Below are 22,498 nucleotides of genomic sequence, written 5' to 3' on the forward strand. Positions count from 1 at the left end.
TATGGTAACTTACTTCTGAACCTAGTTCAGAGAACTCCTCCCTAAAGACAGAAAAATATTTCCCTAGCTGAGATAGATACAGGTTGAGCAACCCTAATCCAAAAATTTGAAATGCTCCAAAATCTGAAATTTTCTGAGAACTGACATGACACAACAAGTGGAAAATTCCACCCGACGTTATTTGAAAGGTCACAGACAAGAGGGCAGTCAAAACTTTTAGTCCAGGCAACATAGTTAGCCTAGCCTGTCTCTACAAAAAATAAATTAGCTGGGTGTGGTGGCATGCACCTGCCAGCTACTGAAGTAAAAAGATCACTTGAGCCCAGGAGTTTGAGGCTGCAGTGAGCTATGATTGCACTGCTATACTCCAGCCTGGGTGACAATGAGACCCTGTCTGTAAAAAACAGAAACAAAAATATCACACACAAAAAACTAAAGCACACATTGTTTTGTGTATAAAATTATTTAAAGTGTTGTATAAAATTACCTTTGGCATGTATAAGACATATACAAAATATAAATCAATTTCATGTTTAGACTTATGTAAATGCAAATGTTTAAACTTATGTAAATGCAAATATTAAAAAAAATATATCAAAACAGTTCTGGTCTCAAGCATTTTGGATAAGGGATACTCAACCTCTATTGGCTTAAGATAAAACAATAACATGAGAAAATAATGGTAGAAGCTCAAAGTTCATTGTGCCTACTGACTGCCGGTTATAACTGTCATTTCCCCTTACATCGCTCTCTGTGATGGTGATGGGAAGGCCGCGCAGCATGATGGTCTTGCTCTCCCTCTCGTCACTGATGTCATGCCTATAGTCGTGCTCACCATAGTCACCATCTGAATGGTAGCCATCTTCAGATCGGTCACTGTTCCTTCTTTCACGCTCTCTCTGAGTTACAATAAACAAAATCACAGTTAACATCACCCTGTACTCTTTGAAACAGACCCTCCACTCCTAGAAATTATCCTTAGCAGGATGTCTACAGAGATGACACAAGCACTCCATGGCAATGTTCACTGCAATTTTTTTTTTTTTTTTTTTTTGAGATAGGGGTCTCACTATGTTACCCAGGCTGGTCTGAACTCCTGGCCTCAAGTGAGTGACCCTCCTGCTTTGGCCTCCCAAAGTGCTGGGTTTATAGGCACACCCAGCCTGCAGTGTTTTCTTTTTCTGTTTTTTTTTTTGTTGTTTTTTTTTTCTGAGACAGTTTCGCTCTTATTGCCCAGACAGGAGTGCAGTGGTGTGACGATCTCTGCTCACTGCAACCTCTGCCTCCTGGGTTCAAGCAATTCTCCTGCTTCAGCCTCCCGAGTAGTTAGGACTATAGGCGCTTGCCACCATGCCCGGCTAATTTTTTGTATTTTTAGTAGAGACGGGGTTTCACCATGTTAGCCAGGATGATCTCGATCTTCTGACCTCATGATCCGCCCGCCTCGGCCTCCCAAAGTGCTGGGATTACAGGCATGAGCCACCGCGCCTGGCCTTCTGGTTTTTTTTTTGAGACAGAGTCTCACTCTGTCGTCCATGCTGGAGTGCAATGGCACTATCTCGGCTCACTGCAACCACTGCCTCCCAGGCTCAAGTGATTCTCGTACCTCAGCCTCCTAAGTAGCTGAGGTCGCACCACTGTACTCCAGCCTGGATGACAAGACTGAAATGCTGTCTCAAAAAAAAAAAAAAAAAGATATATCAAGATGACCAAAACAACTTATATTTATTATTTTTCATTATTATTATTATTTTAAAGACAGGATCTCCCTATGGTGCCCAGGCTGGCCTCTAACTCCTGGGCTCAAGGGATCCTCCTGCCTCGGCCTCCCAAATTGTTGGGATTACAGGCGTGAGCCACCATGCCTAGCCAACAACTTATATTTATCATTCATTTCAAAACACAGAATATGTTATCATAACCCCATTGTTTCATCTTTAAAATGGGAATAACACCTACCTTATCAGGTTGTACTGAGACCTAAATGAATTCATGAAGTCAAGTGCTCAAAAGTACATGGTGAGCCCTATGTAAACCCTGGCCATTATTTCTTTTCTTTTCTTTTTTTTTTTTTTTTGAGATGGAGTCTTGCTTTGTCACCCATGCTGGAGAGCACAGATGCGATCTCAGCTCACTGCAACCTCCGCCTCCCAGGTTTCAAGTGATTCTCTTACCTCAGCCTCCCAAGTAGCTGGGATTACAGGCGCCCACCACCACACACTCAGCTAATTTTTGTATTATTAGTAGAGACGGGTTTCACTATGTTGGCCAGACTGGTCTTGAACTCCTGACCTCAAGTGATCTGGCCGCCTTGGCCTCCCAAAGTGATGGGATTATGGGAAGGGGCCACTGGACCTGGCTGTCTGGCTGTTATTTCTATTACTATAAGGCTCAGGGTGTTTTAGGGGGTTATACAGCCGCTGGTCACTCACCTCTGGACTGTCATAGTCTCGGTAGTCATCGTATCTATCACCCCTCCGATCATCACTAGATCTTTTGTAATCTGAGTCCCTCCGCCTGCTTCGGGATTCACGCTCATCACGGTCATCCCTGTCTATGATGGAACCGTATCTTCCACTACGCTCTGTTCTACTCACTCTGCCAGGGAAAATAATTTTCATACTAAAGTCAGTCACATTTTGTACCTTTAAAAGACATAGTTAAAAATACACACGACCCACAGATCAGTTTATAAGATATATCCAAATAGTTTAAAGTGTTAAAATGTATTACCAAATTCCAGTTTAATAAGATAACCACTGGGAAAATACCTACATCCCTAAATGTAATGATAATTCTCAGGAATTTATGCTAAATCTGAAATAATCATTTGGGTTGAATATTTTTAAGAAAGAATTATGTTGTCCACGTTTATTTTTGCATTTTGTCAAGCCTAGCGTCTACATATTATCCCTTCATCCCTGATTCAGATCTTAGTGACCAAAAACAGGAAGAAAGCAGTTACTCGAATTTCACCCAATTTTAAAGGGTGAAATTAAGTACATCCCTGGCTCATCTACTCTCAAGGGTATCAAGCCTACTAGAAAATGGACCAAAAACCTGGATGAACTAAGTTAGTCTTTTTTTTCCCCATCAGGCAACTTAGTTGTCTATCAGATACAACTGGATAGTTACCCAAAACTAGCACCCCTTAAGAGAACACTCTTCTTATAACATCTGGTTTATTTTTGGCTAAAGGGCAGCACTGGGCTTCATGGGAAAACCTAATAACAAGAGGCTTAAACCTATTTGACCACAGATAAAATACATCTTTTGTAAATTGTTTACCAGATTCATAAAACTGCTGTGCAATCATAGGGCAAAGGAAAGGTTTATAAGGACTTCATTTAGAATATACAAATTTAATACAAAGAATCAAAGGAAATATGGGACTGAGACACCCCAAAGGGGTAAATGTTAATTTAGTAAGCTATTTAGAACCACAGACTGCTGACACAGCATTAAAACACCATGTGTCATGAACATTTCCTAAGGCCCCTCGGCCTGTCAATGTGATCTACCACAGGGACTGACCTCAATATTAAAAAGGCAGATGGCTGAATAAGGATGTGTGTTTAAATCAAATGGTCTGAGAGCGTGTACCCATAGGTGACACAATAGCCAAATGTTGTCATCTTAATTTTCCACTAATTCTTTGGCTCTTGCTTTCTTCATGTAACACACAGTCCCAAGCTTCTCAGCTAAGTCTGGATCATCTTGCTATTTAGGGAACAATAACAAGAACTGGCATTCATTGATTGCTTACCACAGCCAGGAACTGTGCTAAGTGCCAGACTGTATGATCTCCTGGATTCTGCAAAGGTTGCTGTCCACACAGGGAGCCCTCAGTGACCCACTCTACCCTGCCCTTCTTTGCCTAAAATTCTTTCTTATCCTTCAGCTTCCTTTCAGAGAATACTTTCTCCAGGAAGCTTTCCTGGCTGTGAACAAGAAAAAGACATACTTCCTATGTGTTCTAAGAGCACCCTATACTTTATCACAGCATGTTCACACAGTACTTTAATTCTCTCACTAGACTGTAGTGTGTGGCAACAGGACCATAAAGGTGTTCATTAGCAATGCCTGGCACAAAACACTCATATATTAGTTTGATAAACTATTTTAAACAAAGAGTTCAGTCCCCACTGAAATGTTGAGATCAAAGCCACGTACTGTAGTAACTTACCTTTTGTCTGAACCCATTGTTCCACTGAAGATTCAGCACACAGCTCCAAAAGGTTCAAATTTTATTTTTTCTAGGAGACAAGAGAGATTAATTGCTGTAAATCTCAGAGATCACTTAAGTCAGCAGCTCCATAGCTTGGACACTACTGAGGCTGGGATTTCATCAAACCTTCGAATCATTGACAGTGATTATCTAAGGTGGGGAAGTGGTGGGGACAAACTGTCAACGTTAAAATCATGCTAACATTTTGTTAATTAAAAATGAGCAAAACCGGAAGATTAAGCATACTTTAAAATATTAGATTCCAGATTTAACAGAATCATAGTACGGAGCAAGCAGAAGACTCCTTCCCTGCTCCTACCTTAGAATTACAAAGCAAAAAGGGCAGAGCTGCAATCAGCTCTTTGGTTTTGTATCAAAGCAACTCCAGTGGGATAGTTGACCGTTAAAACATTAATCCAAGTGTCTTCATTAATACAAGGAGCAACATGAAATTCAAACATTTCTGATGAAAAATTTAAAACCTCGTAGAAGCTGGGATACTGAGCTGACTGAAATCTACTACATTAATAACGTATCGCATAAGACAAGAGCAAAGCTAGAAACGACCTAATTCCTAGGTAACAATAACTACCACGTCTGGAGCCAGTTCTTATGACTACAAACTACTGAGTAGTGAACAGCCCGGCCCTCCACCCCCCGTTGGTAATAAGACATCACACTGCTGGACCGCGTTCGATGAGCGCGAGGTCCGAAAAATCAGGTTCCAGTCATCTCTGGAAGCCTAGTCTAGAGCAAATACTCAACGATTTGTTGAAATTAATAAATGAAAAAGAACCACTGGGGGGAAACAAGTCCCGGGGCATATTCACTGGTGCCGCCCCTTGTCTCCCGGGCGGTGCCGGCACCCACCTCCGTGGGGTCTCGCGGCCGAGATGGCGGCGTCACGGCCTGCTCGACCGACTCCAGCGTCCGGCCTGCCCTCCCCGCACACGGCCCTCCCGCCTCCCAAGAGGTTCCAAACCCGCAGATCGGCGATCACCGAACAGCTTTTCGGAGAGGGCGATTCAGTTGCAGTTGAGGGTGGGGATGGCGGCCAGAGACTGCCAGGGCGCTCCTGAGGAGTGCCCGAGGGACAGGCGACGGCTCCACTGCTCCGTTGGGCTGGAGATTAGGGGACATGTACCCACAAGGGGCAAAGTAACAGCCAGAAAGAAGCAGGCCCGAGGCTGAGCTGGTTGGACAACCTCTGGAAACTGACAGAGCTGGCAACAAGGAAGGGCGCGGCCCTCCAACGCCTGGGGTAATTTAGCCCCTCTGGAGAACCGGCTGGAGCTGATCAGTCGCCTCCGGCAGCTGACAAGGGAGGCTTGGGGGCCAGCCCAAATGGCAAGAACCTACCGTCGTTACAGACAGCCGGCGCACTTACCCCAAGGAGAGACCGAAGCAGCAGTAGCGGTTCTGCGACCCAGAACCTCCAACAAGGTTCGGCGGCTCCACAAAATGGCGCCTACGCCGACGGCCGTCTCCTACCCACAGTACCTCACGCCTATCCCCTCCCCCTGTCACCCGCCTCCTGCGGAGAAGTCCAATCCTCGAAGCGGCCTGGCTGCGCGAGGGCTGCCGGGAAATGTGGTCGCCAGACCATCCTGTCACTTAGGGCGCTCTGTGTTAATTTCTTGCAATTCTCTTCTAAATCACCACAGAGTTGTCGATCGGCTTTTGCAGACCTGGATTAGTTTTTAGGGCTCCTCTCTATTAGGCATGGTAATAATTCTTTGCTTTTGCTGCTAGCGCCGTAGAGAGTACAGTTTGCTTTCACTGGCACGGTGTAAAACATTGTCTAATTCGACTTCAAAAGGAGACCGTGTGTGGCGTGGTGGCTCACTCACAAGCCAGCATTTTGGGAGGCCGAGTCAGGAGGATCGCTTGAGGCCAGGAGGTCGAGACCAGCCTGGGCAACACAGTGAGACCCTATCTCTACAAAAAATAAAATTAACTGAGCGTGGTGGCGTGCGCCTCTGGTCCCAGCTACTCAGGAGCTGAGGTGAGAGGTTCGCTTGGGCCCAAGAGGTCGAGGCTGCAGTGAGCCGTGATCTCGTCACCGCACGCCAGCCTGGGGACAATGCGAGAAACTGTCGCTAAAAAATAAAAAGGCCGGTGCTGGGCGCAGTGGCTCACGCCTGTAATCCCAGCACTTTGGGAGGCCAAGGCGGGCAGATCACAAGGTCAGGAGATCGAGACTGTCCTGGCTAACACGGTGAAACCCCGTCTCTACTAAAAATACAAAAAATTAGCCGGGCATGGTGGCGGGCGCCTGTAGTCCCAGCTACTTGGGAGGTTGAGGCAGGAGAATGGTGTGAACCCGGGAGGCGGAGCTTGCAGTGAGCCGAGATTGCGCCACTGCACTCCAGCCTGGGCGACAGAGTGAGACTCCCTCTCAAAAAAAAAAAAAAAAAAAAAAAGTGGCTCACGCCTGTAATCCCAGCACTTTGGGAGGCCAAGGCAAGCGGATCATGAGGTCAGGAGCTCAAGACCAGCCTGACCAATATGGTGAAACCGAGTCTCTACTAAAAATACAAAAATTAGCCAGGCAGAACTACGTGCGCCTGTAGTTCCAGCTACTAGGGAGGCTGAGGCAGGAGAATCACTTGAACCCTGGAGGCAGAGGTTGCAGTGAGCCGAGATCGTGCCACTGCACTCCAGCCTGGGTGACAGAGCAAGACTCAGTCTGAAAATAATAATAAATAAATAAATAAGTAAATAAGTAAATAAATAAATAAATAAAAAGGAGGGGCCAGGCGCGATGGCTCATGCCTGTAATCCAAGCACTGTGGGAGGCCAAGGCAGGTGGATCAGCTGAGCTCAGGAGTTCGAGACCAGCCTGGCCAACATGGCGAAACCCAGTCTCTACTAAAAATACAAAAATTAGCTGGGTGTGGTGGTGCACACCTGTAATCCCAGCTACTTGGGAGGCTGAGGTAGGAGAATCACTTGAACCCAAGAGGCGGAGGTTGCAGTGAGCCGAGATTGCTCTACCGCACTCCAGCTTGTGCAACACAGCAAGACTCTATCTCAGAAAATAATAAAAATAAAAAATAAATAAAAATGAGGAACATTAGTTGATCGCTTTACTAGATGCTAGATTATTGCCCTAGATGCTTTGCAAACATTTTTGTTTGTTTGAGATGGAGTTTTGCTCCTGTTGCCCAGGCTGGAGTGCAATGGCACAGTCTCAGCTCACTGCAAACTCTGCCTCCCAGGTTCAAGTGATTCTCCTGCCTCAGCCTCCCGAACAGCTGGGATTACAGGCGCCCACCACCACACCCAGGTAATTTTTGTATTTTTAGTAGAGACAGGGTTTCACCATGTTGACCAGGCTGGTTTCGAACTCCTGACCTCAGGTGATCCACCTGCCTCAGCCTCCCAAAGTGCTAGGATTACAGGCATGAGCCACCACACCCAGCCAGAACTGATTTTTCAGGTCATACATACAAATTGAAAACTGTGCCTATACCATTAGTTACAGAAAGTTATACATCAGTTACAGAAAACTGTGCCTATACCATTTTTCTTCTCTCTCTGGAAAACAAATCTTTCAAGAATAAGTGGAGGGATGTCAGTGTATATATCTATATATAGGTATATACACAATACATATATAGATGAAAAGGTAGAAATATATGTGGTGTGTGTGTATTTAGACAGGAAGTATATACAATTTATGGGGAAGCATATATGCAAAATATCAGAAAAGAGTACATGCATTAATGAAATTTAAAAGTTAAACATCGATGATGTCATTGCAAACCCTACAATGGATGATGCAGATGCCAAGAATCTAGAACTCACTAGACTTCATAGCCACTAGCCGTTGCCTGCCTTGTCCCCAAAGCAGTTCAACAAGCACCTTTAGGTATTCCTGAGGTGCTTGCTGAGCTGGGCTCACCACCAGTCATAAAAGCTATATAGCTATTCACAAACCTCAAAATAATCTTTTTTTTTTTTTTTTTGAGATGGGGTCTTACTCTGTCACCCAGGTTGGAGTGCAGTGTCATGATCTCGGTTCATTGTAACCTCGACCTATCCGGGTCAAGAGATCCTCCCACCTCAGCCTCCTGAGTAGCTGAGACCACAGGTGTGCAGCACCATGCCCAACTAACTTTTTGTATTTTGAGGGTAGAGATGGAGTTTCACCATGTTGCCCCAGCTGGTCTCGAACTCCTGAGTTCAAGCGATCCTCCTGCTTCAACCTCCCAAAGTGCTGGGATTATAAGCGTGAGCCATCACACCCAGCCTGCAAAATAATTCTTAAACTTGAAAAGGTCCCTGGCAAAAAAAGATGGATTTCATCCAGAGGTAAGTGCCATCCTCCAAATTATCTCTGGTAGCTGATCTTCTTTTAGACTTTGCCCTGTTGAGCTCCAGAGCTCTGCTGCCAAAGGCCTGTCTGGTAGCTGATGTAAGAAAAACAAAGAGATCAGAGTGAGTTGCTTTTTGTTTTAAATAAAGCCACATATGTCCAATAAAGGATAGTCCTTTAAGATTGTCTTTTCTAGTTTCTGAATGTGAAAAAAAAGTTCCCCTCTTTAATGAAATTATGATCATGTTTTTTAAAAAAAATCTCCTACCACTTGGCAAGAGACTGGTTCACATGTTTTGGTTCCAGGCTGGGATCTATTGCTCTAGAAGATAAAGAAGAAAAAATTGTTTGGAAGAATTCTTGCCTATACCAAGAAAACAAATGACTTCTTTTGTCAAAGATGGGCTTTGATGAACAAAGGGAGAGATACAATCAAAATTCAATCCGACAAGTATTTTCTATAAATTTATGAGCTCAGCATTATTTATTCATTTATTGAGTTCCTGTGCCATTATCATTAGGCCCTGTGCCAGGCCCTAGGGATAAAGTAGTGAAGAAAATTACTGAAGATCTCTGCTCCGGCATCAAAAGCCTCAGGGAGCTTCCCAAGGATATCACAGGGTGACAGTTTTCACACCCATTCCTACTTTAAGCAGTACCCAAGTGTTGTGCTGAAACCCTATTAATGTCAACAAGGGAAGGAACCAGGTTCAAGAGGCTGAAGAGACCTAGAGCCAGCAAATGAAATGTGAGGTTTTATTACTTTAAATGACAAAAACCGCGAATACTTTATCTCCAACCTTATATTAGGGGCTTACATACAGAGAAGAGAGCCCAGTGGCAGTGGGCTGGAAAGGAGAACCACCTTACGTACAGAAATGGTCCAGTGGTGGCCGGACGTGGTGGCTCACACCTGTAATCCCAGCACTTTGGGAGGCCGAGGCAGGTGGATCACGAGATCAGGAGTTCAAGACTAGCCTGGCCAAGATGGTGAAACCCCGTCTCTACTAAAAATACAAAAGTTAGCTGGGTGCCGTGGCAGGTGCCTATAATCCCAGCCACTAGTGAGGCTGAGGCAGGAGAATCGCTTGAACCCGAGGGAAGGAGGTTGCAGAGAGCCAAGATCGCGCCACTGTACTTCAGCCTGGGCGACAGAGTGAGACTCTGTCACACACACAAAAAAAGAAATGGTCCAGTGATGACGGCTGGATAACAGGATAACATATCTGCATGGACCAGTGCCAGTGGGCTGGGCAGGAAAACCGCAACCACCTGCAAACATAATGCAGTGTATATAGCATATTCACTTAATAATACTCTCCCCCTAATGACCTCCACCTGGCAAACTTCATTTGCCCCCAAACTCAGGGCCTCAATCTCCTGTATGTCTCGTGTTCCATGTGACAGACTAGGGGCTAAGATGTTTATCATAGATAAGGAACGAAGCTCTAGTTGGTCACTCCCAGATTCCCTAGTTGGGAACACACATTCAGGTGCATCTGCCATACAGGGTTATTCTAAGAGTAGGCTTAAATTACTGCTGTCAGGCCTGGGCGTGGTGGCTCATGCCTGTAATCCCAGCACTTTGGGAGGCCGAGGTGGGCAGATCACTTGAGATCAGGAGTTTGAAGCCAGCCTGGCCAACATGGTGAAATCCCGTCTCTACTAAAAATACAAAAATTAGCCAGCCATGGTGGTGCGTGACTGTAGTCCCAGCTACTCGGGAGGCTGAACCACAAGAATTGCTTGAACCTGGGAGGCAGAGGTTGCAGTGAGCCGAGATGGCGCCACTGCACTCCAGCCTGGGTGACAGAGCAAGCAGAGCGAGACTGTCTCAAAAAAAAAAAAAAAAAAAGGCCGGGCACGGTGGCTCACGCCTGTAATCCCAGCACTTTGGGAGGCCGAAGTGGGCGGATCATGAGGTCAGGAGATTGAGACCATCCTGGCTAACACAGTGAAACCTCATCTCTACTAAAAAATACAAAAAAAATTTAGCCGGGCGTGATGGCAGGCGCCTGTAGTCCCAGCTACTGGGGAGGCTGAGGCAGGAGAATGGCGTGAACCCGGGAGGCAGAGGTTGCAGTGAGCCGAGATCGTGCCACTGCACTCCAGCCTGGGCGACAGAGCAAGACTCTGTCTCAAAAAGAAAAAAAAAAAGCTATCAGGTGCTTTTTTTTTGAGATGGAGTTTTGCTCTTGTTGCCCAGGCTGGAGTGCAATGGTGCAATCTCGGCTCATGGCGACCTCCACCTCCTGTGTTCAAGCGATTCTCCTGCCTCAGCCTCCTGTGTAGCTGGGATTACAGACATGAGCCACCATGTCTGGCAAATTTTGTATTTTTAGTGGAGATGGGGTTTCTCCAGGTTGATCAGGCTGGTCTCGAACTCCCGACCTCCGGTGATCCACCGCTTGGGCCTCCCAAAGTGCTGGAGCTACAGGTGTGAGCCACCAAGCCCAGCTGGTACTGCTTTTAAAAGTATATTAATGGCTGGGCGCAGTGGCTCAAGCCTGTAATCCCAGCACTTTGGGAGGCCGAGGCGGGTGGATCACGAGGTCAGGAGATCGAGACCATCCTGGCTAACACGGTGAAACCCCGTCTCTACTAAAAAATACAAAAAAATTAGCCGGGCGTGTTGGTGGGCGCCTGTGGTCCCAGCTACTCGGGAGGCTGAGGCAGGAGAATGGCGTGAACCCAGGAGGTGGAGGTTGCGGTGAGCCGAGATCACGCCACCGCACTCCAGCCTGGGGGACAGAGAAAGACTCCGTCTCAAAAAAAAAAAAAAAAAAAAAAATGTATATTAAGGCTAGGCATAGTGGCTCAGGCCTGTAATGTCAGCACTTTGGGAGGCCCAGGCAGGCAGATCATTTGAGGTCAAGAGTTCAATACCAGCCTGGCCAACATGGCGAAACCCAGTCACTACTAAAAAAAATAAAACTTAGCAGGGCGGGTCGGGCGCGGTGGCTCACGCCTGTAATCCCAGCACTTTGGGAGGCCGAGGCGGGCAGATCACGAGGTCAGGAGATCGAGACCATCCTGGTTAACACGGTGAAACCCCGTCTCTACTAAAAATACAAAAAATTAGCCGGGTGCAGTGGCGGGCGCCTGTAGTCCCAGCTACTCGGGAGGCTGAGGCAGGAGAATGGCGTGAACCCGGGAGGCGGAGCTTGCAGTGAGCCGAGATTGCGCCACTGCACTCCGGGCTGGGCGAAAGAGCGAGACCCCGTCTCAAAAAAAAAAAAAAAAAAAAAAACTTAGCAGGGCGTAGTAGCATGTGCCTGTAGTCCGAGCTACTCAGGAGGCTCAGGCAGGAAAATTGCTTGAACCCAGGAGGTGGAGACTGCAGTCAGTCGTGATCTTGCCACTGCACTCCAGCCTGGATAACACAGAGGGAGTCTGTCTCAAAAAAAAAAAAACACAAAAAACAAAGTGTATTAAACATTTCATGGCCGGGTGCGGTGGCTCACGCCTGTAATCCCAGCACTTTAGGAGGAGGAGGCAGGTGGATCACGAGGTCAGCAGATCAAGGCCATCCTGGCTAACACGGTGAAACCCCGTCTCTAGTAAAAATACAAATTATCTGGGCATGGTGGCGGGCGCCTGTAGTCCCAGCTACTTGGGAGGCTGAGGCAGGAGAATGGCGTGAACCCAGGAGGCGGAGCTTGCAGTGAGCTGAGATCGTGCCACTGCACTCAAGCCTGGACCACAGTGCAAGACTCGTCTCAAAAAAATAAATAAATAAATAAAATAAAAAATTAAATTCAGATGTTGGCAGGGCACAGTGGCTCACGCCTGTAAATCCCAGCACACTGGGAGGTCGAGGCAGGTGGATCACCTGAGGTCAGGAGTTTGAGACCAGCCTGACCAACATGGTGAAACCCCGCCTCTACCAAAAATACAAAAATTAGCTGGGCATGCTGGCAGACGTCTGCAATTCCAGCTACTCGGGAGAATCGCTTGAACCTGGGAGGCAGCAGTTGCAGTGAGCTGATATCGCACCATGCACTCCAGACTGGGCAACAGAGAGAGACTCCATCTCAAAAAGAAAGAAAAAGGAAAAAAAAAATTTCAGACCTTGCATGTTCTCACTCATAAGTGGGAGTTGAACAATGAGAACACATGGACACAGGGAGGGGAACATCACACACGGGGACAAGGGGAGGGAGAGGATTAGGATAAATACCTAATGCATGCAGGGCTTAAAACCTAGATGACGCCAGGCGCGGTGGCTCACGCCTGTAATCTCAGCACTTTGGGAGGCCAAGGCGGGTGGATCATGAGCTCAGGAGATTGAGACCATCCTGGCCAACATGGTGAAACCCCGTCTCTACTAAAATACAAAAAGCTAGCTGGGCGTGGTGGTGTGTGCCTGTAGTCCCAGCTACTTCAGAGGCTGAGGCAGGGGAATCGCTTGAACTCGGGAAGCAGAGGTTGCAGTGAGCTGAGATCCCGCCATTGCACTTTAGCCTGGCGACAGAGCAAGACTCCATCTCAAAAACAAAAAAAAAACCCCAGATGATTGGTTGATAGGTGCAGCAAACCACCACGCACATGTACATGTATACCTATGTAACGAACCTCCACATTCTGCCCATGTATCCCAGAACTTAAAAAAAAAAAAAAAAAATTCAGACCTTATTTCCAAAAGCAAAATCTCCACTACAAAGGAAAAGTTAAACTAGAAAGAACCAACCAACCTAGGCCATGGGCCAAACTAGGTCTGAGCTTAAACACTTACTTCAGGGAAGATGTTGTAATCTCAGCACTTTGGGATACCAAGGTGGGCAGATCACCCTGAGGTCAGAAGTTCAAGGCCGGGCGCGGTGGCTCACACTTGTAATCCCAGGACTTTGGGAGGCCGAGGCGGGCGGATCACGAGGTCAGGAGATCGAGACCACGGTGAAACCCTGTCTCTATTAAAAATACAAAAAATTAGCCGGGCGTGGTGGCGGGTGCCTGTAGTCCCAGCTACTCGGAGAGGCTGAGGCAGGAGAATGGCGTGAACCCGGGAGGCGGAGCTTGCAGTGAGCCGAGATCGCGCCACTGCACTCCAGCCTGGGCGACAGAGCAAGACTCCGTCTCAAAAAAAAAAAAAAAAAAAAAGAAGTTCAAGACCAGCCTGGTCAACATGGTGAAACCCCATCTCTACTAAAAATACAAAAATTAGTCACCCATGGTGATGGGTGCCTGTAATCCCAGCTACTAGGGAGGCTGAGGCAAGACAATTGCTTGAACATGGGAGGTGGAGGTTGCACTGAGCCAAGATCATGCCATTGCACTCCGGCCTGGGCAACAAGAGTGAAAACTGCATCTCAAAAAAAAAAAAAAAAGGCCCGGCGTGATGGCTCATGCCTGTAATCCCAGCACTTTGGGAGGCCGAGGCGGGCAGATCACAGGGTCAAGTGATCGAGACCATCTTGGACAACATGGTGAAACCCTGTCTCTACTGAAAATATAAAAATCAGCAGGCGTGGCGGCATTCGCCTGTAGTCCCGCTACTTGGGAGGCTGAGGCAGAAGAATCACTTGAACCTGGAAGGCAGAGGTTGCAGTGAGCCGAGATTGCGCCACTGCACTCCAGCCTGGCAACAGAGCAAGACTCTGTCTCAAAAAAAAAACAAAAAAACAAGTCTATGTCATGTTGTCTCCATAGCTTACTGTATTTCTCCCTTGAGGGTCTCATTCTGTCAGTAATTGCTCAATGTCCGTTTTTCCCAGTGGACTGAGTTATATGGGCACAGAGGCCAACATCAGTCTTGCTATAATCCCCAGTGACAAGTAGACTAAGCTTTCAAAACATATACCAACACTTAATAATTGGTTGCTGCCTATGTTAACAACTTCATTAGTGAAGCATTTAATGTGTTCCATGACAGGTCCAGTCGGGTGACATAGGGTTAGAAGGAAAACCTGGTCTGGCCAGTTCAGGGCAAAACTAGACCAGCTTCCAAAAAGAATTTTGACCTACTCAGACAGGAAGTAATGAGTTACTTCACAGATGAATCTGCAGACCATCGTTAGATCAGAAGGGTTTTTAAAGTGCACTTGTCTAGCGCTGATAGATTCAAATGGCCCATCTTATGTAGTAATGCAGCACCTAGTAGTAGCAAGGCCCAGAACATGGGGCTCTCAATTTCTAAGCTAATGTGCTCCTGATTTTGTTTTCCCTTTTGGAGGAATAAAGACTTATTAAAAATTAGATCTGGACACAGCATGGCAAATAAATTCAGATTTACTATTCCTGTTGATGTTTTCTTCTTAGCATATTCTCCCTAACCTCTCCCACTCCTCACTCCCGATCTCTCCCAAATCCTCCGCCGCACCCACCTTTAACAGAGTATATTTCAGCCCTCCTTGGTCCAGCCTTCTGTATACAAACCATTCCCTTAGGCAAGGGGTTGGCAAACTAAAACTCACAGGCCAATTGTCTTTGTGAATGAAGTTTTATTAGAACATAGCCACAACCACTTGTTTACAGATTACCTATTGCTGCTCTCTCACCACGACAGTACAGCTAAATAGTTCTGATAAAGATGATCTGACCTGCCTTATGCCATCAAGATGGTGGTCTCAGTTCTCTTCCTAAGAAACATTCTTCCCTTGAGACATGTGCAAAGTTAAATTTTTAGTACTGTGATAATGTAAACCCTGAGGAATTTTATTTTCTGAGACAGGGTCTCACTCCATTGCCCAGGTTAGAGTGCAGCGGTGTGATCACTGCACTCACTGCAGCCTCAACCTCCTGGGCTCAAGTGATCCTCTCACCTCAGCCTCTGAAAGCTGGGATTATAGGTGTAAGCCACCATGCCAGGCCAGGATTTTTAAAAGTTATAATAGGCTCTCATAGCCAAAGAAATAGAGCAAAATTTAAAATAAAACAAAAACATGCTTATAGGTTATATAGTCCTTTTTTTTTCTCGCTCTGTCACCCAGGATGGAGTGCAGTGACATAATCTTGGCTCACTGCAACCTCCTCTTGGGCTCAAGCAATTCTCCTGCCTTGGCTTCCTGAGTAGCTGGGAATGCACCACCACGCCCAGCTAATTTTTGTATTTTTAGTAGAGACAGGGTTTCACCATGTTGGCCAGGATGGTCTCGAACTCCTGACCTCAAGTGATCCGCCTGCATTGGCCTCCCAAAGTGCTGGGATTACAGGAGTGAGCCACCCACCATACCAGGCCTTATATAGTCCTTTTATTTTATTTTGAGATGGAGTCTTGCTCTTGTTGCCCAGGCTTGAAGTACAGTGGCGCAATCTCAGCTCACTGCAATCTCCACCTCCTGGAAGTGATTCTCCTGCCTAAGCCTCCCCAGTAGCTGAGATTACAGGTGCCCACCACCATGCCCGGCTAATTTTTATACTTTTAGTAGAGACGGGGAGCACTCCCTCTCTTCTACCAGTAGCCCCACTCCCACCCATCTCTGGGAAAAAAAAAATAACAAAAAGATAATCACATTGAAAAAAAGTTTATTTAAAAAAGTTCTAGCAGCAAGAACAGTAACAAAAGAAAAGGAGAGACAAACAAAAGAGGGAGGTTGTGTCCCATGGAACTTGTCTCCATTCTTAATCGAGTTCTTTATACCGAGCAAACATGACTCTTCGAACAGCATCTCTATAAGTCTCGTTGGACTGTCTTTTGCTGGTTCTTCCTGGGGCTCCAACACTGGGGCCCCTCATCCGGCCTTCAGCCTGTAAAAAAAAGACAAACTATGAAGTGGGCCCTGTAGATTAATTAGCCTCAGCGCTGGTCTTTGACCACAGGCATTTCTGGACTAGTAAGGAGCAGTATATAGGAAAATTTTTTTTTTTTTAGATGGAGTCATGCTCTGTCACCCAGGCTAGAGTGCAGTGGTGCGATCTGGGCTCACTGCAAGTCTGCCTCCCAGGTTCAAGCAATTCTTGTGCCTCAGCCTCTGAGTAGCTGGGACTACAGGCGCCTGCCACCACGCCCGGCTCATTTTTGTATTTTTAGTAGAGACAGGGTTTCGCCATGTTGGCCAGGCTGGTCTCTAACTCCTGGCCTCAAGTGATCTGCCCACCTCGGCCTCCCAAAGTGTTGGGATTACAGACGTGAGCCACCCCACCTGGCAGAATAATTTTTTTTTTTGAGACAGAGTCTCGCTCTGTCACCCAGGCTGGAGTGCAGTGGCACAATCAAGATCTTGGCTCACTGCAACCTCTGCCTCCCCAGTGCAAGCGATTCTTCTGCCTCAGCCTCCTGAGTAGCTGGGACTACAGGCATGCACCACCACTGTGCCCAGCTAATTTTTGTATTTTTAGTAGAGACGGGGGTTTCATCATATTGGTCAGGCTGGTCTCGAACTCCTGACCTCGTGATCCACCCACCTCGGCCTCCCAAAGTGCTGGGATTACAAGCATGAGCCACTGCGCCCAGATCCTGGCAGGATAATTTTTTTTTTTTTTTGAGACCGAGTCTCGCTCTGTCACCCAGGCTGGAGTACAGTGGCACGATCTTCACTCACTGCAAGCTCTGCCTCGTGGGTTCACGCCATTCTCCTGCCTCAGCCTCCTAAGTAGCTGGGACTACAGGCGCCTGCCACCACGCCTGGCTAATTTTTTGTATTTTCAGTAGAGACGGGGTTTCACCGTGTTAGCCAGGATGGTCTCGATCTCCTGACCTCGTGATCCGCCCGCCTCGGCCTCCCAAAGTGCTGGGATTACAGGCGTGAGCCACCGCGCCCAGCCCCTGGCAGGATAATTTTTTTAAGAATCTTTTGGTCAGGCACAGTGGCTCGCGCCTGTAATCCCAACATTTTGGGAGGCTGAGGTGGGCGGATCACTTGAGGCCAGGAATTCGAGACCAGCCTGGCCAACATGGCAAAACTCTGTCTCTACTAAAAACACAAAAACTAGCTGGGTATGGTGGCACGCACCTGTAATCCCAGCTACTCAGGAGGTTGGGGCGGGAGAATTGCTTGAACCTGGGAGGTGGAGGTTGCAGTGAGCTGAGATTGCACCACTGCATTCCAGCCTGGGCGACAGAGCAAGACTCTGTCTCGAAAAAAAAAAAAAAGAGAATCTTTCATTATTAAACAAATACCCAAGATGAATAAGGTGGGTGGTGATGCTATGATGGCCAGATACAGGCTTTAATACCAGAGATATGAGAAGCTCAGTAGGAGAGAAATAAGCCAATCTCTTACGGTTGGCATTTTCAGAGGAGAACCAAGCCAACACAAAATGGGTAATGTTCCCTCTTACCACCTTTTCTAGAGGCTCTTGAAATATGAGGGGCAAAGTCCTTCATGGGAACCAGAACATGCTCCTTAAATTTTAGCCACCAAAGACTTCCGCTGACAGTCCCTCTCAGAGATGCCTCTGTACCTTTCATTGCTGATTCCCTGGTTCTTCTGACCAAATGATTCTTCAGTCTCAAACTGCCTCAGATACTGCTCTACTATTTACTCCGTGTAAGAGTATGATGAAATCCATTCCAACTCCTTCCTTCTCTTCATAACTCCAAACTGCAAAGGGCCCAGCCTGCCAAGCTATAACCCAGTATTCAAGGCTGAAGTGTTCAACTCTCATGTCCTATCCCAGCAGTAGAGAAAGCCCAGCAAAATGGCAAAGACATCACTCTAGGCCAGAAAGTGTAAGTTAATTACATTCCAGGTTCATGTCACCCCCCAAAAGATGGAAACCATTTTACCTCCTCTGATGAAGCCAATCCAGGATGGCCATACCCCAGGCCTGTCCCTTTCCTCCAGCCAGTAGCCTGCTGGACACAGCCTCCTTTGCTGCTAGTGTCGATATCTTCTTTATCAACAAGTTTACGATCACTGCAAAAGAAGCAGACACCATCACTTCCTTTTTTTTTTTTTTGAGACGGAGTTTCACTCTTTTTGCCCAGGCTGGAGTGCAATGGCTCGAACTCAGCTTACTGCAACCTCTGCCTCCCGGGTTCAGGCGATTCTCCTGCCTCAGCCTCCCGATTAGCTGGGATTACAGGTGCCCGCCACCACATCCGGCTAATTTTTAATTTTTTTTTTTTTCAGTAGAGACAGAGTTTCACCATGTTGGCCAGGCTGCTCTCAAACTCCTGACCTCAGGTAATCCGCACACCTTGGCCTCCCAAAGTGCTGGATTACAGGCATGAGCCACCGTGCCCAACCTGACACCATCATTTTCAAGGTGACCTGCTTATAAGCCTAATATAAAATCTCTGTCCTCTTGATTCATATCTGCCTCTTATTAAGTAAGTATATTAAACAGTACCTCTGAGTGCCTGATAGCTATGCTTTGTTGTTGGGTACACAGACTACTAAGATATGGCCCTGTTCACAAGAAAAGTCTCAAAAATTATGTCAAGAGATGCTTATAAGAACATTGAAGAGAGCTCAACCATGGATGTGGCAACAGTAGATGTCTGCTATAGAAATACAGTAGAAGGAATCACTTTGGGAGGCTGAGGTGGGCAGATCACCTGAGGTTGGGAGTTCGTGACCAGCCTGACCAACATGGAGAAACCCTATCTCTACTAAAAATACAAAATTAGCCGGGTGTGGTGGTGCATGCCTGTAATCCTAGCTACTCAGGAGGCTGAGGCAGGAGAATCGCTTGAACTCAGGAGGCAGAGGTTGTGGTTAGCCGAGGTCACGCCATTGCACTCCAGCCTGGGCAACAAGAGTGAAACTCCGTTTCAAAAAAAAAAGAAATGCAGTAGAAGGAACATAAATTCTGAAGGGGCATCACCAAAAATGACAGGAATTTCAACAGGAAGATACTTCTGAATTGGATCTCGAAATAAGGAGTTTGTGTAAGGGAAAAGGAGGACTCAAGCATGGAGACACCAAAGACAATTTGTCCAAGAGAGGAGTAGTAGAAACTGACAAAGGTAAGGCTGCTTGGTGGCCGGGTGCGGTGACTCACGCCTGTAATCCCAGCACTTTGGGAGGCCAAGGCAGGTGGATCACCTGAGGTCAGGAGTTCCAGACCACCCTGACCAACATGGTGAAACCCATATTAGCCCGCAGTCCCAGCTACTTGGGAGGCTGAGGCAGGAGAATCGCTTGAACCTGGGAGGCGGAGGTTGCAGTGAGCCAAGATCATGCCATTGCACTCCAGCCTGGGCGACGGAATGAGATTCTGTCTCAAATAAAAAGAAAAAAAAAAAAAAAAAAGACTGCATGGGGTCAGACTGTAAAAAACTTTGAACTTATTAATAAGCTAAATCATGTCTCTGAACCTCATCCTTTGGGCAAAAGTTGGAGCTCAGGCCTCCCTGTAGGCAAGGTATACGGTTTGTAAAAAGACAAGTTATAAGAGTAGATTTCTCTTTACAAAGGTCATTTTGGTGGCAGGGTAGAGAATGGACTGAAGAACAGTGGGAGCAAAGACTGGGAGTAGGAGTCCAGTGTGGAGGTGGAATAGAATGGGAGATGCTGTGGTTTAAATGTGTCCCTCAAAGTACCTATGTTAGAAACATGATCCCCAATGCAACAGTATTGAGAGGGGAAACTTTAGGAAGTGATTAGGCCATGAGAGCTCTGCCCTCACAAATGGATTAATGCTGTTACTGAGGGAGTAGGTTCTCCCGATAAAATGATTAGTCTGGTTTCCTTCTCCCAACCCCCTCTTTTGCCTAAGCTCTCTTGTTCTTTCACTTTCCACCATGGGATGACACAGCAAGAAGGCCCTCACCAGATGCAGCTCCTCAATCTTGGACCTCCCAGCCTCCAGAAGCATAAGCCAAATAAATTTCTGTTCATTATAAATTACCCAGTCTGTGGTATTCAGTTATGGTATCATAAAACAGACTAAGACAGGGGGCAAGACTTAATTAGGGATTTGGTCACTAATTGGACACGGGGGATAAAGGAGGAGGATGGATCAGACCATGTAGACAGTGATGCTACGATGCTGCTACTCTGAAATAATAATACAGGAGATTTGGACTTGTTAGACTGTGGTGGTGGTGGTTGAGGCCAAGGGTACCTTAGAAAGCCCAGGTCAAGAGGGTAGAGCAGCAAGACTAAAGAAGCACTGAGAGAAGAGTCCTAGAGAACACCTGGATTTACCCAGAAAAGGAAGAGGAGCAGAAAAGGTGATTGGAAAGGAGAAGAGCCAGGAGAATGTGGTATGAAGGGTGCTAAGAATAAAGAAGGGTCTCTTTCTGCACCCCACCTAAGCCTTGTCCCAGAAGACTCAAGGCCAAGGTGTCCTTCCTCCTGATGGTTGACTCCTTCACCTAGTCCTAATCCACTGTATTTCAAATTGCAGAGAATGACCCAATGGAATGTCATACTAAATGGTCCCACTGTAACAACTCATAAAAACGAAGAGAGACTAGACTTGAATAAAAATATCAGGGTTCACTGTACCTAGTAAGAAAGTATTTTAGATGAAAACTTTTTCAGTTGTGCATACACACACACTTTATTATTGGGCCATGATACAAAAATACTTCTCTTATTGTGGGTTAGATCAAATAAGCTGGAATGCCAGAGCCCCAGACCCCGTCCAGCCTCCTCAGGGCCTTGCTCTGTCAGTCATCTCCCTTTCCTCCTGCTCATGCATCCACTTGTTACCCACTTTTCCTTTTCTTTTCTTTTCTTTTTTTTTTTTTGATTTGGAGTCTCGCTCTGCTACCCAGGCTAGAGTACAGTGGTGCAATCTTGGCTCACTGCAACCTCCACCTCCCATGTTCAAGCGATTCTCCTGCCTCAGCCTCCCGAGTAGCTGGGATTACAGGTACCCACCACCACGCCTGGCTAATTTTTTTATATTTTTGGTAGAGACAGGGTTTCACCATGTTGGCCAGGCTACTCTCGAACTCCTGACCTAAGTGATCCACCTGCCTCGGCCCCCCAAAGTGCTGGGATTAGAGGTGTGAGCCACCACACCTGGCCCCATTTTTCCTTTTTCTTTTTTCTTTTGAGACAGTCTTGCTCTGTCGCCCAGGCTAGAGTGCAGTGGTATGATCTCAGCTCACTGCAACCTCTGCCTCCCGGGTTTGAGCGATTCTTCTGCCCCAGCCTCCTGAGTAGCTGGGATTACAGGTGCCTGCCACAGCACCCAGCTAATTGTTATATTTTTAGTAGAGAAGGGGTTTCACCATCTTGGCCAGGCTGGTCTCGAACTCCTGACCTTGTGATCCACCCACCTCGGCCTTCCAAAGTGCTGGGATTACAGGGGTAAGCCACCATGCCTGGCCCCCATTTTTCCTTTTCAAGGCCTTTACTGTCCCTTCTCCTCCTACCTATCCAGAGACCAGAGACCTGAGCACCATCAGTGACTTCTCCCTTTCCCCAGGTGATCACAAAGACTGGCAGATCTGACACCTCTCTCTAGGCCACACTCCTTTTCCTTTCTTTTCTTTTTTTAAATAGAGGCAGGATCTCCATTCTCCCTATGTTGCCTAGGCTGGTCTTGAACTCCTGGGCTCAAGAGATCCTCCTTCCTCAGCCTCCCTGTGTTGGGATTATAGGCCACTCTCCTTTCTAGACTCATCACCTTCACTCAGGCAATCATGATCTCTCACTTGAATTACTATAGAATCTGCATAATGCATTAGTCTCTCTATACACTCATCTTCCACATAATTAGTGATCTCTCCAAAACGCAAAGCTAAGTCAATACCCTGCTTAAAATTATTCCATGACCTTCCACTGCCTTTAAGATGAAGCCTTAGCATGGTGTTCAAGGTGTTAAAACTTCATGAACTGGCCTGCATCTTTTGGACCAGGCTTATTTACTGTCACTCAACAATATACCTGCAGTGTTCAGGACCATCAAACTATTTGCAACTCCTCAAATGCATTATAAGCTCTTGTATCCCTGGTATATGAAATTCCCTGAAATGCCCTTCCCTTCCCCACTGATTTCTGTGTCTGCCCTATGAGACGTACCATTACCTAAGTCTTGTCTATTCTGTGTTCAGTCAAGGATAATCTGTCTTGTCCACCTGAGTATTTCTTGCACTTAACACCTGT

General features: G+C 46.7%; 2 protein-coding genes across 8 annotated transcripts in view; both read right to left on the minus strand.

Moving 5' to 3' along the window:
* RBM5 (RNA binding motif protein 5) overlaps positions 1-5,726 on the minus strand; it is a 31,244-nt gene extending 25,518 nt beyond the window's left edge. Inside the window, exons 1-4 of the mRNA XM_032161521.2 lie at positions 5,616-5,726; positions 4,187-4,256; positions 2,433-2,598; positions 744-899 (exon numbers count right to left, since the gene is read on the minus strand). Coding sequence (XP_032017412.1) covers positions 744-899; positions 2,433-2,598; positions 4,187-4,203 — 339 coding nt within the window. The 5' untranslated portion in view covers positions 4,204-4,256; positions 5,616-5,726. The remainder of the gene's footprint in view (positions 1-743; positions 900-2,432; positions 2,599-4,186; positions 4,257-5,615) is intronic.
* A 10,266-nt stretch (positions 5,727-15,992) lies between these two features.
* The window catches only part of RBM6 (RNA binding motif protein 6), a 140,615-nt gene continuing 134,109 nt past the window's right edge, over positions 15,993-22,498 (minus strand). For 5 of the 7 annotated variants that reach the window (XM_058442235.1, XM_058442234.1, XM_058442233.1 and 2 more), the window contains 2 exons: positions 18,217-18,346; positions 16,007-16,235 (listed from right to left, as the gene is read on the minus strand). In XM_058442235.1, coding sequence (XP_058298218.1) covers positions 16,110-16,235; positions 18,217-18,346 — 256 coding nt within the window. In that variant the 3' untranslated portion in view covers positions 16,007-16,109. Of the gene's footprint in view, positions 16,236-18,216; positions 18,347-22,498 lie in introns of all 7 variants that reach the window. The other 2 variants (XM_032161501.2, XM_058442232.1) reach the window with 1 other exon arrangement.

The sequence above is a fragment of the Hylobates moloch genome, unplaced genomic scaffold, assembly GCF_009828535.3.
Source record: "Hylobates moloch isolate HMO894 unplaced genomic scaffold, HMol_V3 SCAFFOLD_8, whole genome shotgun sequence".
NCBI classification, from domain to species: Eukaryota; Metazoa; Chordata; class Mammalia; order Primates; family Hylobatidae; genus Hylobates; species Hylobates moloch.